At 42.3% G+C, this 12,249-nt stretch overlaps 1 protein-coding gene across 5 annotated transcripts in view; it reads left to right on the forward strand.

Moving 5' to 3' along the window:
* The first annotated feature begins 2,185 nt into the window (after window positions 1-2,185).
* LOC111155600 (tRNA aspartic acid methyltransferase 1) overlaps window positions 2,186-12,249 on the forward strand; it is a 52,977-nt gene continuing 42,913 nt past the window's right edge. For all 5 annotated transcript variants that reach the window (XR_002641150.1, XM_022515857.1, XM_022515860.1 and 2 more), the window contains exon 1: window positions 2,186-2,267. Coding sequence is in view for 4 of the 5 variants with exons in the window: in XM_022515857.1 (XP_022371565.1) it covers window positions 2,204-2,267 (64 nt within the window). In the remaining variant the exon portion in view is untranslated. The remainder of the gene's footprint in view (window positions 2,268-12,249) is intronic.

Below are 12,249 nucleotides of genomic sequence, written 5' to 3' on the forward strand. Positions count from 1 at the left end.
CACTGCTGGTCATGGAGTTTGCTTGGGGAATTAAACAACTCTGGATTTCTAGCCTGGGAGTCTAGAAGGAAGGTTGCACTAGGTAGGTCTGGAAGAAGGTTAGGATTTCTGGGCAATGTAAAGAACGTGAGCAAAGAATGTAAGCTGGGAAACTGAGGCACGAAAGAGGGGAATGCCGACCATTTCAGTCTGCAGCAGAACTGAAGAAGGGGAGGAAACAGAGATCATAAAGAAAAGTGTGTGCTACACTGTGAAGACACCTAAGTATCAGCATGAACAGTTTGGAACTGGCTTATGAGGGAATGGCGGTCCATCTCCTTTCCTCTCAAAAGACTGGTATTTTCTGTGAACTCTTTCACATATTTTTGGCCTGTCTCTCCCCTATAGGGTTAGATCCTTGGTTATATTTATTTTGACTTACAGTACTAATGCTAAACAGATTCTAGGTATGTTTAGTATATTGGTTGTTAATGGTACATAAATCACTGTGACTATATAGCCCCCTTTATATATGTGTATATATATAATATATATATTTATATTATTTATAATTTACATTATAAATTATATTATTTACAATATAATACATATTATGCTATTATGTAATAAATACAAGAAAAGTTTGTTTCATGCATTATATATGTAATGTTAGTGTGCATGTGATTTCTAGAAATGGAGTTGGTTTAAGAGTACATTTGCTTAAAGCAGATTTTACAAATATCTTGATAATTTCAATTTGAGCAGATAATTAACATGTGGCCAAATCAGGACTCAACTTTTGCAGAAATGAATTCAGCTCTAGAATCTTAGAACTGCCCGGACCTCAGAAATCATTTCCCCTTTTTCCTTCCCTTTAATTTGACAGAAGGGGAAATCAGGCTCAGTGCAAAGTCATTGGCAATGCCCGGGCTAAGATTCTGTTCTCTGTTATCTTTCTACCACCCTTCTTCTTCTTCTTCTTTTTTTTAAGATTATTTATTTATTTGACAGAGAGAGAGAGAGAAGGAACATAAGCAAGGGGAAGGGTAGAGAAAGAAGCAGACTCCTCGCTGAGCAGGGAGCCCGATGTGGAGCTCCATCCCAGGACCCCCGGATCACGACCTGAGCTGAAGGCACACGCTTAACCAACTTAAGACGCTTAACCACCCAGGTGCCCTTTCTGGCACCCTCCTTACCTGAAGTAAGTGACCAATAAAAACAAAACGTTTAAACACCCATACACATTTACAGTGAAAAAATGTCAGAGGAAACGGATCGAAATGGATCAGTTCCATAATCAAAACAGGGCCGTCCTACTTTGTTTATAGTATTTCATTAGCACATCTGCTAAGTTTCTAACAAACCAGTTATTAACTTATTACAAGTGGTATTGCCCCTTTTTTCCTAACACAGGTTAACGTGTCGTGGTAATGGGAACAATAGGAGGCCGCGAAATGAGATCATTTCCTCTCGTGGCCGTGGCCATTTTTTACTTTGTTGATCTAACAAACTTGGTCACTGGAGCATCTTGGAACAGCAAGGCCCTGGCACTGGGAGGGGCATAAGTACTTCTACCTTATGGTAACAGTAGATCCTGCTGGGGGCCATTTTCCAAGCTGAGATGCAGGGAAGCCCACTAGCAATGACAGCAGCCGCCCCCACCAACCCCCCACCCCTCCGGTCCTGGCCGGCGCTGGGGCCGGGCTGCAGGGGCGCTGGTTTCTGTGCTTGTAACTGCGGGACCAGCTCGCAAGGGAAGGAGGATTTATCTCGGCAGCCCCGGCACAGGCACAACACCTGGCACGTGGTACGTGCTCAAAACACGCTAGTAAGGTCTGCACACTTCGAGCTCCAAGCGACGGAAAAGCAGGACGCCTGGAAAACGACTTTTTCTGGCGTCTAACCCGTGTTAATTCACTTTGGGGCAAAGGGACATTTCGCCCTTTTTCCTTCCAAGGTCCCTGAATGCACTCTAGAAGGTAGATGGGGCGTAAATCAGGCTGCTATTCACTGGGGAGGCCCCACTGTTTTGTGCCCATTGTCTCCCCGCTGACTCTGCCAGTCCCGGGGGGCCCCGCGCTGGTAGCAGCTCTCCGAGCCGGTAGCGGCAGGAAAGGGGGAACTGAAACGCCGCGGAACCAGAGGCGAGGGAGCAGGGCGGGCGGAAGAAGGACGAGAAAGGGACCGGCAGGCCTAGCTCCGAGGCGGCGGCGGCGGCGTGGGCATGGAGCCCCTGCGCGTCCTGGAGCTGTATAGCGGCATTGGAGGCATGCATCAGGCGCTGAGAGGTGAGAGAGCTCACCCCATCTCTCTCGCCGTTCGCGCCGCGCGGCTGGTCCCAGCTTGGGTGCGGGGGAGGGGCGAAGCGACAAGGCGCCGGGGGCGGAGTCTGGAGCGCGGAGGGTGGGTGTGTGTGGGGGGGGGCGGGGAAGGGGGGGCGCTCTCGGTTGTCGTGGAAACCGGGTGTGTGTGGGGGGGGGGCGGGGAAGGGGGGGGCGCTCTCGGTTGTCGTGGAAACCGCCCTGGCGCGTAGTTGGACGACTCCGGGCGGAGACTCCCTTCCTCGCTCCTCCCTTCCTCGCTCCTCGAGGCTTTTCCCAGGGGCCCACGCGGAGTCTGTGTGGACTCGGTTTGTGAGTCCTGACCCGCGAGGCGAGGCTGGAGAGTCAAACTAAGAGGGTACCGGTGAAGGGGGATGGGCGAGCCCCTGGCTGGGCCCAGGCGGGGGTTCCAAGTGTGGGGCCACCTAGAGGCGTGGACACCTGCTTCTTTACCCCCGAGGACGTCGCGGCGGGGAGGGGAGGTCTATGGGGATCTTGGCCGGTGAGGGAAGGATCTTCAAAGGGATAGCTACAGCGCAGGGTAGAAGTTAGGGGAGCGTCAATGAACTGTGGAGGGAAAGTATGGAGGAAAAACCTGTTCCTTTCTGATCGCGGAAAAGAAACAGCGGCGTGTCTTGTCTGGCTACATTGAGGCGCCAGAAGAGCTGCCTTGAAACTTGGTTGTGACCTTGGGCTGGTTCCTTTACATCTTTGAACCTGTTTCCTGGCCTTAAAAATGGAAAAGGGAATTTTCCAGAGAAGGATTATTATGAGGATCAAAGATAAGGCGGGTAAAATGTTTAAATAGTGCCTCATGCATTGTAGCCACCCCAAACATTATAAATTATCACTATCGCTGTTACTTGTATGTACCTTTTTCATTTTGAGGTTTTAAATTTCTGTGGTGATAAGCTGGAACCGAAAGGTTTATTTTCGGTGATGTTTGCTCAAAAATAGTTCTTGAACTCCAGTTACTGTCTAGGTGCTGGAGATACAGAGTGACAAGTAGACTTCGAACATGCGTGTTTATTCTTAAATTACTATGACAACCACAACATTGAAACTTGCCTGCTTCCTTTTTTTAGTACCAAGGGCAACAAAAAAATTTTAGTGTAAGATACAATATATAATGAATTGAACATGAGTTTTCTGGGCATATGTATTGAGTTTTGAGTGTAGAGTAGGGTAGTGATTTTATTGCCAATTTTTATTTATTACCAATTTTTATTACCAGTTATTTGCTGGCTCTCTACATTCAGTTCTCTTATCAAAACTTAACCAACAGGAAGACAAAAGGGGGGTGCCTGGCTGGCTCAGTTAGAAGAGCATGGGACTCTTGATTTGGGGGTAATGGGTTTCAATCCCATGTTGGGTGTAGAGATTACTCAAATAAATAAACTTAAAAAAAATTCTGGAACTCTTTATTCTTTGTTAATTTTGTAAGATTTTATAATGTCAGCATATTTTCCCATATCTTGAAACCCCTTAATGAACATGATTTTAAAGTTTGCTTAGTACTTTATCATAAGCTATAATTCAACCACTCCTTAAGGGTTGAACATATGATTATACCCCAATTTTTTTCAATATAAATGTGCTGCAATTACAGCCTTGAGCATAAATCCTAATTTTCTCTTTAACTTTGTTTTCTAAAAGTTGAATTAATTCATTTAACAATCTGAGACTATGTGCTAGTTATTAAGTCAAAAGTTAGGATAATTTTTTTAAAACTTGCTAGATAATATAACAAATTGCTTTTCAGAGGTTTATGAATGCCTCCCTCGACTACATATTCATCAGGATTTATATTAGCTATTTTTAACTTTTGCTGATTTGATTGGGGGAAATTGTATGATTTTAACTGACATTTTTTTGGTTAGTGAAACAGTTAAGTATCTTCTATCAGCCAATGCAAACTGAATTTGTATACATACTTCTGTTGCCACTGCTACATCCTGAATCTAAACTTTTTTAGAATAGTTTCCCAATTACTCCCCTGTTTCTACTTTGCTTTCCTGCTCCACCCTATCTCCACATAGGAAGAGAATGATCTTTTGCACAGTAAACTGAATCATGTCATTCACTTCCCTGCTTGCATGGATTCCCTTTGAGGTGTTGAGTCACAGTCCTATCTTCTTACTCTTCTGCCTGGGAGATCTGGCCTCTGCCTCCTCCCCTTCCTTTTTGTTCTTGTACTGCTTCTAGCACAGTACCACACTTGTGATACACTTTCTGCAGATGACTGCTGAGTTGATTATTGAGTTGGTAATCATTCTACCATTATGTTGATAAAAGCATAGTTTGCCAGCCCCAATTTTTGTATAACATGGAACTCTTTGTTGCAAACCCATAATCTATTCTCTAGCTAACCTAAGCAGAAAAAAAAAAAAAAAAAAAAAACCAACCAAAAAACATATACACTAAAGGACATTTGGAAGCTCACAGAATCTACAGGACACCCGACGAACAGGTTAGGTGAACAGAAGCACAGCTCAAATCATACTCTGGGCCCTGCCCCTTTACAAAGCTACATGCTGACATCACAACTTTCACCAGTGATGCTGGGGGCTGGATCTGAGAAGTGCCATCCCTATTTTTCTCTGAAGGGTGGATGCTTCTATCATCTCTGTCAAGAAAATGATGGGATTTTCATTTGCTGCCTCATGTTACTACTTCTGAATTAAAGTACTGTATGGATGCAGTTGATTGGTGAACATTGGATCCCACTGCCAGCAGAGGAAGGTGGGAAAGTGAGTTCTGGCTTCTGTTTTGGAAAGAGGGGACTCAAAATATGGTAAATTTTCAAATATAGAAAACACAGGCAAGATTCATGATGGCCACAAGTACAACAAATAGCTTTCACATTTTTCAGTACATGTTGCCCTGTATAGGAAGCACTTATTACTTCTTTGATATTATTTATGCCTGTGCAGTCTATAAAGTCTTGGGTAATGAGACTTCCAAGTGAAAATATCTCCTTTCAGAAAGCAGTAGAAGTAGTTTCATGGGTTATATATTGGTGGGGCCTGCAAGACACCTGCAGATATGAATAGGTACCAAATAGGATTTTTTTCTTATAAAGTATAATATTAGAGAACGAATAAAATGTGGTGTAAGGTAGTGAATAAAGAAAGCTCTAGCTGATTACTATCATATATATGGTCAGCTACTGAGACATCCTTAAAAGTAAAAAGGCCTACCCTACCAAATAATTTCTAAAGGTCTTTTAAGGTGTTAATTTTGACTTTTAGTCACATAACAGTCATATTTAATAGGGATTACTGAGCCTTAGTATTTTCTCTTAAAATGTCAAGCGATTTGTCACTCATTATTTTCTGAATTTCTTTTATCTTTATTTCTCAATGACTTATATGCCAACTTGAGGACCTACTGAACCACTTTGTAATTAGGTGTGCTTATAACTGAATCGGGCAAGTATATTATGATTAAATGTAGATCTGATTGTTACCTGGGGATGTTTTGGGAATATCAGTTGTAAGGAGCTAGAATTTGAACTGCTTGATTTTTTTTTTTTTAATATATATTTTTTCCTTGGGATTGTAAAAACGCCCTCTTCATGCCTCTTTTCCCATAGTTGTTCTTAAATAACTTGTTGCCAGAATTGAAGTGAAGTGAGGTAAAAATTTGTCCCGTTTGAAAATATGTATCTTTTGTTCTCTGTTATTTATAGGAATTACTAGATTTTTTTTTTCCAAACTTGAAATACAAAGGTGAAATAGGTGGGATGAGTTTTGTATATTGAACAAAGGAGAACCCTCACTTTCCATTGGATGATAGAATTACCTATCTTTTCTGTGATGAAAATGCTTACTTCACTGCAGAATATTACTATTTTCCATAGATCAGATTACTTACCCTGTCCTAATGTGTTGATGACCAGTTTAATTTGTATTATGAGCTATCCGTTGGGGCTTTTGGGGGCTCAGTAAATAGTACCCCTCTTCATAATTCGGAACAAAGAGAGGAAGAAAACAGAGGAGTAAGTCAAATAGGAAATACAAATTTGTATGATTTTTATTACTAATAAAGGCTGAGTTGGAGGATGTAGGTAGTGAGAGGACCAGATGGGTCAGCTAGTGTTCAACCAGACAACGAGGCAGCATATCTTTTAGGTGGGTAGCTATTCCCCAGGAGGAGGACTGGTGGCGCTGAGCAAGCATACCTAGTTTATTTTTCACAAATTAGCCAACTATAGAAGTCAATCTGCTTTCCATGGAAGAAGAGATAGGATGGGTGAGGGGTTTAAAATGAATAGAAACCACTCACTTGGAAGAAACATCAGTAGGGGAACACATACACTCACCTGCCAAATGCTTTTAGGAATCATTCAGGTGTCCCCATTTTTCAATTTTGCAAATGCTGTCTCATTCTTTTAATATTTGATATTTAAACCACCTCTGACAATCATTTGGTACTGTTGAATCATTTGAAATACGGTGGTTTGTTTTCATAGTAGTTTGGTCTTAAATCAGTATGTTTGTAGCACTATGAGATAGTAACAGCAGACAGTGTTTATGCAGGACTGACTGTCAAGAGCACAGATTTATTGTCAGAAAGCGTGGTACATCCTAGCTTTGTGAACTTGGGCAAAAACTAAACTTTCTGTGCCTCAGTTTCCTTTTCTGAAGTAGTACGTATCTCGAAGGGGAAGTGTGAAAATTGTAAATAAATGAAAATCAAGCGTGCCGATAGTGCTTGGATGTGGTAAGTGCTCAGCAAATATGAGCAGTTATTAACAAAAATCTTAAAGTTATAGAAAGTTATTACATGTTAAAAATGGCTTTAGAAGAGACTCATGGTTAAATATTCGAAGTTGTCAAAGAGCTTTCAGACTAGATTTGAATTATTCAGGAATAGATCAGTGAAGGAAAGAATTATTTATAGCCACAGAAGATGATATGGAATGAATATGTATGAAGAGGTAAAAGAGAAGGGCAATGAAGAGAGCAGAAAATTCTATTTTGCCCTCTTGATTCTCTAGAAAGCTTACTGATCCACGAGGGAATAGATTGCCTAACCTGAATCTGCTTTGTGTCCATTTCCCTGCCCTCCTATTCAATGATTTTGGAATTACTCCATCTATTTCTCTGAGTGATAAAGTTAATACCATTATATAGGAGTAAGGCAGAACTGGCATATATTAGCTGCATGAATACTAGAAAGCTATTAGACTTTCTGAGCCCTGATACCCTACCTGTGAGACGGATACCATAATACCTTCTCATAGGGTGTGTGAATGTAAACTGAAACAGTTGATGTATGAAATATAGTGTAGGTACTTGGTAAAATCTTAGCTCCTTTTCTTTCTCCCCACGTTGTTTTGTAACTAGCTTTCCTTAGTTAATTGTATGGGATGTCCTTATTGATTGAAATCAGGATACTACTACTAATAGGCTTGACAGGAGGATTTAATGAAACTGTATACATAGAGCTTGTACAATTCCTGTGTATAGTACATAAGTTATACTGCTGATATTACTTAAGAAGTTGAACATTTTCATATACTTATTTGTATTTACTTTGTGACTTGTTCATGTTGTCATTGGTATATTCTTTTTTATAATTGGTGATTTGCTGTTCAGTTTTCTTACGATATTTTTCCCTGCAGAATTTTGGAAGATGATAGTTTTTCAGATAGTTAAGAAGAGAAAGATTATACCAGACAGAAAGAAACTTCCTGTGCACACACAGACATGAAATAGCATGGTCTATACAAACATGGAGAGCTACAAGTTTTAAAATATTGCAGTTTAAGTGCTCCAAAAAAGTAGATATTTATGAGGTACCAAATCATGACATGCCGTACAACCTGATAAGGTGCTTGGATTTTTATCTCCTAGGTCTGGTTAGCAAATGAAAGTTAAAGAACCTGTTGATTAGGTTCTAGAAATTGTACCATGTGACCAGAAGGTGGTGGTGGTGGGGAGTTGGGTATAGAGGCATGGTGGACAGGTAGGAAATTATTGTTCAGAGATAATGAATTTAGGCAAAGCCAATGAATGGAGAAGATGACTCAGGTTATATATACAGGATCTAAAAATCAGCAAAACCTGGTAGTCATTTGGGTGTTAGTTACCGAGGTTTCTAATGTGGGTGATTTATCAAATGGAATAGTCCTAAAAATCAAGGTGGGGGAAATAATAGGTTCCATTTTAGAGTCACAGAGTTTGTCCATATGACCCACAGAAATGCCACATAGGTGGCTGCTTGTGCATTTTGGTCCGGGGATCAATGGGATCAGAGATAAACGTTTGTTTCTATATACATGTTGAGTGTAGAGAAGAGGACCAACAGTATGGAATACTGAGGAACAGTGACATTGTGGGGCTGGGTAGAAAAATAGTATTCACAGAGGGAAACTGAGCAGGAAAAATTAGAGAGCAAGGAGAACCAAAAGAACACCATGCCATGAAGGTAAAGGATTTCAAGGAGTGATTTGATATTACAAACCCAGGTGAACTAAGGACCAAAATGAATTCTTGGGTTAGTTATCATTTCCTGGCTGGTTTCCTATGTAATTATCTTCACAGGGATATTAATAAGTTTGCCTTGATGATCAAAGTAAGTTTCGGAAACTCTTCATATGATATTGTACCATGAAAGTCTCAGGACACATTAATATACCAAAAGTTAAATCTGCACTTCCCATATGTATTTGAGCCATGAATGTGCTTTTTTTTTTAGCATCTAGACTACTAGATGCTAGTAAGAGGATCACACTTACTAGCATCATGTAAAATAATGTTCCTTAGAGCATGTGTTGGGAAATGCCTGCTGGGGAACAGGAGGGCACTGAGGGAGCTGTGGGAGAAGGGCCGGGGCCAGTGAGTGGGTGAGTGAGAGGAAGTGCCAGGGCTCCACACAAGCACCAGCGTGCATCACCTCTGATGATGCTGACGGTGCTGACCAGCTCTGACGTAAGCTTCTCTGTAGTATTTCGATAAGGCTAGATTTGTTCATGTTCTCATTATCTCCGTTTTTTTTTTTTTCCTCCCTAGAGGTGTACAGAACTGAGCTCCTGGTTCTCCTTACCCCTTCAGAACTTCATGCTCTCGCAGCCTTCCTCCTCCCAGCAACGGGTGTCTCCATTCTTCCGGGGACCCACCCCTGAGTCTTGAGTCATCTGTGTTTCTTCTCTTTGACTTACTTCAGCAAAGTCCACGGGATCTCCCTTCAAACTCAATTTATAATTCAACCATTCCTCTCTGTCCTCACCTTTCCCACCTCATCCATAATCTCGCTCCTGTTTTGTCAGACTTAATTTACATGCCAGCCCAGATTCGCTTGACTCCACCTGCCTCCCAGGCCCTGAGCTGCTTGTTCGGCGTAGTCTCCAACTCTGCTGTTGTGGCCTCACCCCGTAACACTGCCAGTCCACACTTCATGACATGCTCAAGCCACCCGCAGTGTCTGGACTGAAATGTTGCTCCAGAGGCTGTCCAGAGGTGTTGACTAACAGAACACTAAGTGGAGAGGAGAGAAAGAGTCATGCCTGTATAATAATCGAAAATACACATATATTGGTCTCTGCCCCCAGTTCCTGGCATAGAGCTCCTAAAACCCTTATAACTTCCTCAGTGATAAGAGCACTAGGAGCCCCTTTTGTTCTCAGATGTAGTCTTTGACCCTGGTTCCTGACACAGAGCTCCTAAATCCCTTGGAATTTTCTAGGTGGCAGGAGTGTCTTTTGTTCTAATGAGGCAACTCTTGCTCTGCTCCCAGATTGCTTCAGGATGGGGGCTGGTCACTAGACAGACTGAGGGTAATGAGAAGCTTGGGACTTTCAGCCCCACCCCCTAACCTCTGGGAGGGAGAGGGGCTGGAGATTACGTTGTTGATTGATCTGCTTATGTGAAGAAACCTCCATAAAAATCCTAAAAGTTGTTCAGAGAACAACTGGGTTGGTAAACACATCCACATGCCGTAGGGATGGTGCACCCCAGCTCCATGGGGACAGAAGCTCCTGTGCTCTGGATTCTTCCAGACATTACCCTATGTATCTCTTCATCTGGCTGTTTGTCGTGTCCTTTACTATATAATAAACTGTCAAACATAAGCATTGTGTGAGTTCCGTGAGGTGTTCTAGCAAATGATGGAACCCAAGGAGGGGGTTGTGGGAACCCTGGATTGGTAGCCAAGTCGGATGAAGTTGTACGTAACCTGGAGCATGTTGGTTAGTACTTGCGATTGGTGTCAGACTTGGGGTAGTCTTATGGGTCTGAGCTCTTAACTTAAGGCCAACTCCGGTTAGCGTCAGAATTAAAGTGAACCGTGGACATCCAACTGGTGTCAGAAGTGTTGTGAGTATGTAATAGTGTGTGAGTAAAGGAGAACCACAGGAGTGTTTTCCTACACATGCCTCATGGGGTGACTTCTGATCAGGAGGAGACACGATGAGGAAGGAGTCAGCAGATACATCCTCTCTCTTCCTCCCCCTACCAGTGTTCCCTGCTCAAGTACACATGGGGATGTGGGAAGTGTTGCTTTAGATCAAACAGCGTCAGGACTTCTGTCACCTTCCATTCATCCCTCCTCCTGCCTTTGAGGAGTGAGACATGTAACCGCATTACCACAGTTAGCTGGGTTTTCTTGTGAAGCTGTGACCAGTTGAGTACTATACTGCCTTTTGTTTGCTTTCCCTCCTCCCTGCCTTACTACCCATTACTCTTTTGATTTTGCCTCCCAGAAAGAGCGTCTGCAGCTAAGCTTCTTTCTTAGGAGACCTGGGCAAAGGATTATTGCAGTAGCCTTTTTACTGGTCTCCTTGCTTCTGCTCTGTCTCCTCTAGTTTATTTTGACTCCTCTAATGTCAGCATGACCCTTTAGAAATGCAGTAGATTAAGTCATTCCTCTGATTAAAACTTCTGAGAGGTTTCTTATATCACTCAGTGAAAGCTTAAGTCCTCTGGCCACAGTCCTGGTTGGGCTAGAGCCAACCCCTTTCCCTCTCTGAGCACGTTTCTTGTGCTGTCCCCTGGCTTTCTCCATTCCAGGCTTGCTGGCTGTCTTAGTAAGTTAGTGAGTTTGTGCTGCTGTAACAGTACCATAGACTGGGTGGCTCGTGAACCACAGACATTCATTTCTCATGGTTCTGGAGGCTGGGAAGTTCGAGATCAGGATGACAGTGTGGTTGAATTCTGGTGAGGGCCCTGCTCCACGTATCAGAGTCCTGACTTCGCCTTTGTCTTCACATGGCTGAGAGCAGAGAGAAGAGGTCAGCTCGCCCATGACTCTTAGAAGGGCATCATCCTGTTAATCCAGACCACCTTCATGGCTTCATCTGAAGCATTAGGAGCCAGAGTTTCAACATAAGAATTTGGAGGGGCACGTTCAGTCTATACCAGTCTTCTTGCTGATCCTCCTACACAATAAGCATGCTCCCAATCTCTGGGCCTTCGCAGTGTCTTTTCCTTCTGTTCTAGAAAGTTCTTCCACATATCTGCCTGCTCCTTCATTTCCTTCAGGTTTTTGCTATTGAGATATTCTCTAACCATCCTGTATAAAAATAGAACTAATCCCTTCTCCTACACTATTTAGCTTATTACTCTATTGTTTCTTTTCCCATAATACTTTTCATTGTTAGATGTATTATGTACTTATTTATTGTTTGTTTTCCCCCACCCCACAAGGATATAAGTTCCATTATAAGATAGACTTTGTCTAGAACATTGCTTATACATACTTGTTGGATGAATGTACAAATGAATAAATGAACTAGGGTCATGTTTGCTATGAAATATGTATAGCTTGAAGTAGATACCATTGTACTGTGATAAGTTTAAACTTAGTTATTAAATCTGGATCACAGACGTCATTTTTCTTTGGGAGGTGGTGAGTTAAGTCAGCATTTCCCAAAGTGTGGTGCATGGGTAGTGTTTTGAAGGATGTTAATAAGTATCATGTAGGAGATAAACGTGTTCATATGTGT

Source organism: Enhydra lutris, unplaced genomic scaffold, assembly GCF_002288905.1.
Source record: "Enhydra lutris kenyoni isolate GAN:26980312 unplaced genomic scaffold, ASM228890v2 scaffoldscaffold42, whole genome shotgun sequence".
Lineage (NCBI taxonomy): Eukaryota > Metazoa > Chordata > Mammalia > Carnivora > Mustelidae > Enhydra > Enhydra lutris.